At 39.8% G+C, this 6190-nt stretch overlaps 2 protein-coding genes and 1 non-coding gene across 4 annotated transcripts in view; 1 reads left to right on the top strand and 2 right to left on the bottom strand.

The window, feature by feature from the left end:
* The window catches only part of pdap1a (pdgfa associated protein 1a), a 4234-nt gene extending 1873 nt beyond the window's left edge, over positions 1 to 2361 (bottom strand). Inside the window, exons 1-5 of the mRNA XM_076034722.1 lie at positions 2172 to 2361; positions 1316 to 1398; positions 1150 to 1230; positions 595 to 719; positions 205 to 356 (exon numbers count right to left, since the gene is read on the bottom strand). Coding sequence (XP_075890837.1) covers positions 205 to 356; positions 595 to 719; positions 1150 to 1230; positions 1316 to 1398; positions 2172 to 2184 — 454 coding nt within the window. The 5' untranslated portion in view covers positions 2185 to 2361. The remainder of the gene's footprint in view (positions 1 to 204; positions 357 to 594; positions 720 to 1149; positions 1231 to 1315; positions 1399 to 2171) is intronic.
* A 672-nt stretch (positions 2362 to 3033) lies between these two features.
* Positions 3034 to 4764, bottom strand: cby1 (chibby 1, beta catenin antagonist). Of its 2 annotated transcripts, none has more exons than XM_076034721.1 (5): positions 4323 to 4764; positions 4010 to 4108; positions 3667 to 3772; positions 3463 to 3575; positions 3034 to 3275 (listed from the first exon to the last, which is right to left on the bottom strand). In XM_076034721.1, exons 2-5 carry the CDS (start codon positions 4085 to 4087, stop codon positions 3195 to 3197), a joined length of 378 nt encoding a protein of 125 aa, XP_075890836.1. In that variant the 5' UTR covers positions 4088 to 4108; positions 4323 to 4764; the 3' UTR covers positions 3034 to 3194. The 2 variants fall into 2 exon arrangements, with proteins under 2 accessions (XP_075890836.1, XP_075890835.1); XM_076034720.1 differs by having other exon boundaries at positions 4401 to 4744.
* A 334-nt stretch (positions 4765 to 5098) lies between these two features.
* trnar-ccu (transfer RNA arginine (anticodon CCU)) lies at positions 5099 to 5171 on the top strand. The gene has a single exon. It is a non-coding gene; the product is annotated as a tRNA-Arg (tRNA).
* Positions 5172 to 6190: the final 1019 nt, after the last annotated feature.

Here is a 6190-nt window from a genome sequence, read left to right as displayed (position 1 = left end):
TGGATTGCTGACCAGCTAAGCTCCAGTTTCAATGGAGCCAATCATTTTAATATGCGAGCGATCAGAGTCCTTTAAACTGAATTGCAACAAAAACAAGACAGGTGTTTTGTTGCTTTGCAAACACTATCAGTTTGTCTCCAAGTGGATATTTGAAACTAATTCACAGGTTCAACCTTGTGGAAATTCTAGGTGTCGTCTCCTCACCTTTCCTGATCTGTTCTCTCTTCTTGGCAGCGTCCTCCCTCTGTTTCTTGATGATGGCCAGCCGGGCCAGGTCCGCCTTGGCCTGATCAGTCTTCCCCTCGCTATGGAGCTTGTTGTAGCGCTCTTGTGACTTCTGCTTCTCAATCTCCTCTCTTTTGGGGAAAACCAAGAAGATGCTTGCAGTAAGACAAGGAGACTTGACTGGAGAGGCAAGTTTGAAACACGGTTGAAGAGAAAATAACCCGCTAAAAACATAAAAAACATATGCAGCTGTGGTCTACAAGTGAAACGTTTAAGGTTTAAAAGTGACTGCCCCCCCAGACACAGAAGAGGCATCCATTATTGAGGAGAAATCTTGAGACAATTGGAAAGAGACGTTGAGACACTCACCTCTCCCTGCGAGACAGCTCTTTAGGAGCGTTAACGTCTACCTCGGCCACTTTCTTGTTCTTCTGAGACACGCGGTTGGGATTCTCTATCTCAATGAGCCCCTCCACTCCACTCCTCTTTTTGGTCTGTGAGCAAAAAGTGACCCCCACCACAACTACATTGCATTACTGACACTTCTTACTTTCTGAAATGCAACAACAAAAGTAAACAGTGTGACACAATTTGGAAGTAATTTCCAGAGACTATTAAACCAAACATACAATTATGCTCAGTCATGTCATTAATATCAAGTTCTCACTTTTAGTACACCTGTGAATCATGTCAGTGACAACTTTTTCTTTCTTAAGTACAACTAGACCACTAGAACTTTACACTGAGGTGGGATGGGGTGAGGATGTTAGGCAAACAAACTACAGTCAATCTAATAGCATCATTAGTGGTATAACAAACCCTGATTACTTATTTACAGCTGTGCGAATGTCCACACACCGATCAACAAAAACAACATGAACAGGTGGATCTCCAGCGACGCTAATGTCACACTGAGTCACTCACGGTGGATTCATCCTCGCTGCTGCTCTCCTCGTCGGAGTTCGACTCCGAGGAGCCCTCCTTCTCTGCGCCAGCGCTCTCCTCCTGTCGATGCCAAGTGCACAGCACAGTTATGCTCCGGTCCAGGTTTATAACCCGTCTTTAATGGCATTTAAATTTATTCACCCACCAACTCTCTCTGGGCTTTCATCTGCCGGTCGATCTCATCGGGGTTGCTGAATTGCTTCCCTCTGCCCTTGTGGCCTTTTCTCCCTGAAGCACATAAATTGGAGTTGACACAAACAGGACACAGAGGTTAACAGTTCATTTCAGACAGAAGAAGGGTACATTATCTTAACATCCTACACAATAAGAGACAGAGAATCAAACAACTGGATATGATTCAATACTGCTTTCAAACATGCTTGTTGAACATTAAAAGGTAGGACGATTTCCATTTTCATCAAGACCTTCATTGGCTCAGGCGACGTTTCAACCAACTGACACGCTGCAACAATGCCGACCTAAATTGGTTATTTATTGATTTATCTATTTTACAAAGTACATAGAAAAGCGGGACTTTAGGTTATGACGTCACAAATGGTGAGCTTCTTGAACTCGGAAAAAAGGAATGGCAGGAAGGCTGCAGTTTGCTCATTCGTGCCAAAGCTGCCATGAGTATAACTAAAAATAAACTGTCGAAATTAATTTAAAAATTCATTCGTTTGAGTGAGAGAACGTGTAAAGTCTACGTTAGCCGTGTTTGACGAAAAAAATAAAACACGAGTGCATTCAATACTGAATACTCGACACACACAACAGTTAAAATGTGTTCATAGAACGACATTAATCACTCTAATATAGAGAACACGGTTTTATTTCACCGCATATGCTCACAAACAAAACCTGCTAACCGGTTAACATGCTAACAGCTAAGCATGTGTGAGTTCAACGCGGATTCGCAGTACTTTGGCTAACAATTAGCTGCTAGGTCTTAGCTTCAGCTCGCTAAGAGCAGCAAGTAAGATTTTACTCGTCACACTTACCGCCCCGAGGCATTCTTCCAAGTTAGATAAACCGCTGTGGTGAAGTAAAGTGGCCTGAGATGTGTGACCAAGCACGACTGCAAAGATTTCTATAGAAGAAAAGGCTAAAAAACTAATTGTCTCCCGCTGTCAGAGGGAACGACGTCCATACGCTACATCCACGCACTGTTAAATGCGCATGCGCACTGAGAATGCTCACTCAGCCGCCGGCGCGGCAGGTTATAGCGTTCATGACACCTGCGCCACTCATCAACTCATCTTATTGCTTTTCACAGTGAGGTCAAGCAGCAGTACATCGACCCAGTTAAGTTTTCTCTTATTCAAAAGGCAACAAAAACCGTGAATAGTTGTGGGAAAAAAATTCATTTTCATGTAAACCCCTATTCCTCCGAGCAAGTTATGTGATGTTGTGATTCTTCTGTTGTATGTTTAGACCTACAATTTTGAAAACTTTGCACATTATGATACTTTTGTATTGAAGATCTATATTTTTGTAACTTTTCAAATGAAAAATAAAGTTTTTTAGAAAAAAAAAAAAACCAAGCATTTCTAAGTTATGCTTCCAACTAATATACACAGAATTGAATTTTAAATACTAAAAAAAAAAAACCCCAACAAGAATAGTTTCCAATCTCACCAGATATTATTTTTTGGTTAACATTTTTTTTTTTTTTTTTACTGTATAATAAATTTGTCCACTAAATTGTCTCTGCTAACTTTAAATAAATATCATGTACATCCACTTTGTAGTGATTTTCTTCCCTTCAAGTCCAAACTAGACAGTGTTTGGTCATGTGTGCACTTTTCACTTCATTCTTGTGAGTGCACTATTATGAAAATGAAAAAAGAAGCATTCCATCGATTGAGTAGTATAATGAAGTTTTAATGAATAATAAGAAAGAAAGTACAAATAAGCCATATTAAAAAACAACACTAAAATGCTCAAGAACAATTCTTATCATACAGATATACAAATCTTGAAGTCTGAAGGGAACACATTGTAGTGGATGAGCGCTGACATTATCATTTCTTTCTTTGGGGGTGACTCTTTATATCTTCCACTTCTTTCTCCATCAGGTGGTACTCCACTGTTGTCTCTGTCAACTACAAGATACATATGAGTCATATCAACTGTCAATGTCAGACATGCACTTAAGTCAAAAGCATGACTAATGAGGCCCATCAGTAATTACTCCCTATGTTGAAGTCATTGCCAATGTTTATTAATAATACATATTGCATGTGTTATCTTTCTGACAATGTGAGGGCCACACCGGGGGTTTGTTTTTACCATGTCAAGGAGAATTTCAATCTTCAGTTTCAGAAGGTTGTTTTCTTCCTCCAGCTGCACATTTTTCTTCCTGAGGCGCTGCAGTTCCCTTCCAGACACATTCCCACCAGACTCTAGGTTCAACAGGTGGGGAAAATTAAATATAGGTTGAGCATGAGATGTGTTAACTGGTGTTCTCTGAATCTGCGTTACTTCAATCAGTACCTGTATTCCAATGTCCACCTTCAAATTTCCATGTCTGACCTTCAATGTTCAAAACAGGAGGCCCAAATTCAAGGCCCAACTCCACTTCTCTTGTTGAGCGATCCAACTGCCACAACAATGTAAAAATAGACAGATAGGTGGTTGGTCAAGATTTACTGGACATGCACCCGATTGTAGAATAGCAAATAACAAACAATGTTCATGTTAACTTTTATTTACTAATCTCACGCTTGATTTCGTTATGTTGATTAAAAAATAAAATAAACAAATAAATAAAATCCATGAAATATGTAACTATATAGAGTCGATATTTAGCAGAACGATGAGGTAAGAAAAAGCTCACGGTGTGAAGACTGGAAAGAGATGCAGATTTGCGAGGAGGGATCTTCTTCGGGCTGAACGTGTTTCCAAAGAGGGGCATCTTTAGCGATTTTTTGAGGTCCTGTGAACAAGACAAGGAAGCATGAGCACCATGGACCATACTCTTAGGTACGAAGGGAAAATCTCGGCATTCACAATAAAGCGTATCATTTTCTACTCGGGCACATTTTCCCCCCCACTAGCAAAATACCCACAGCCTGTTTGACGTTGCCATCGATACAAACGCTATACTAAGCTAATGCTAGGTGGCTAACACTAATGTGCACCACTCATACCTGACTTAAAATAAACCCGTTGTCTGGTCCCCAGCTCAGGTTAGTAGTTGATGAAAAATAAAAAGGCTAATACTTTACCTCCATACTGACTATTCATTTATATTTAAGCGTCGAGGTTGAAATAATTTCCCCACTGAACAGACGGTCTGTCGGGCATCGAGCTTCTCGATCAAACCAGTCTTTTCAGCAAGTACTCGGCTCCTTTATGAATTCGATACCCGACGTTGTTGTTTTGTTCGTTTACTTTTGAATGGATTAAACTAATGCTTCCACCACACAGCCCAAAACAACCGACAACGCAACTTTAATGTGATATGAAAGCTTATAAACCAAACGATCTACTCTTGCTTCTGCGCAAGCGTGAACGTTCCATCCGAGTTACGGTTATTGATGTAGCTATACGGCATATATTATGTCATAGTTTTAAAGCGTGAATACATTTTTAATAACATGGGTGAGCTTAGGTATTACACCAAACCCCAATGCTTCAGGGGTTGTGAGTAATCGGCGCTGTTTGATAGCTTGAGTTCAGACGGGTCCAAATGTTTACCCTATTTAGAGAAGATGGTGGAACCTTCCGTTTAGGGTACTCCCATCAATTCAATAAAAACAATTGATGAAATTAACTTTTGAAATATATTAACAAAGTCAAAAAGTTGATTATATGAACTCATTATATTATCAATTAGAAACAATTAATATCAACAATTTAAAGTATTGAACCACTATCCGTAGTGAAACTATAACTACGGGTAAGTACCAATGCTTAGCGTGAAGCCCCAGTGGCCTAATGGATAAGGCACTGGCCTCCTAAGCCAGGGATTGTGGGTTCGAGTCCCATCTGGGGTGGAAACCTTTTGCTCATAATAATGCAAACCGGTAGACTAATTTCTCTTACGGTGGTTATTTATACCTTTATTTAATGCGTTCAGTGACATCGCCGTTTAAAAAACAAAACAAAACAAAACTTCCGTGCGCATAAATGAAAACGAGACTTTGGTTTTGGCGTGACCGGCTGCGAGGTGTCCAACTATGCAGATTCCTAATTGTACTGGCCGCATTAGCGCAAGCATGCCTTTATGTTATGTTACTGAAACTGAACGACGCAATTGGAAAACTAATGTATGTATTTTGACAGTGTGTGTAAGTTTAAAAGCATTCATTTTCATCCCGTTTTTTCTCGACTCCGCTGGTTTACGGGTCATAGACTTCTTCTATATATTTAATAATCGACGTTTATATTTTAAACATGTGGCAGATTAGTATTAGATATTTGTCATATTATGATGTTTTACTCATCATTACGTGGCAGTTATACATACATGCATCAAAGTTTATTGTATTGTATTGTATTGTATTTTTATTATTATTATTTTTTTTAATAAATTTAGAATAAACATGTCTTTCCCATAAGGGTAAGAGATGCCACTGTGTACTGGGATGCTCCTCAGAGGAAGAGTGTGATCGATGAAGGACTGGGTGGTGGAAGTGCAGGGAGGAGCCTTCGGGTTCTTCAACAACACACTGCTCATGACTGGATGGGGCATTTGGAGATCCATGCAGGCCATAGAGGTAACACACAGGAAGATGAAATCACCTTTTTCTAGGCTGGCTATCTTGAAGGTTACCTTACGACTGGGTGAGTGAAATATTTCAGAGAATAAATTGTAAATAAAGCATTGAATATATGTCAGACCGAAACTCTTTAAGCCTGTGTGATTGGCCACTGAGTCGCTTCAAATATTAGACTTGATCGAATACAGTGATAATGTATTGGATTTTGTTACTCTAGGGCAGTGTTTTTCAACCACTTGGCCGCCGCACACTAGTGTACCATGAGATAATGTCAGGTGTGCTGTGAAAAATTA

This window comes from Nelusetta ayraudi, unplaced genomic scaffold (genome assembly GCF_046127955.1).
Source record: "Nelusetta ayraudi isolate G7.1 ecotype Tasmania unplaced genomic scaffold, CSIRO-AGI_Nayr_v1 ptg000042l, whole genome shotgun sequence".
In the NCBI taxonomy this organism is placed as follows: Eukaryota; Metazoa; Chordata; class Actinopteri; order Tetraodontiformes; family Monacanthidae; genus Nelusetta; species Nelusetta ayraudi.
The sequence above is the reverse complement of the archived record's forward strand: the minus strand, read 5'-3'. Positions and strand labels throughout refer to the sequence as shown.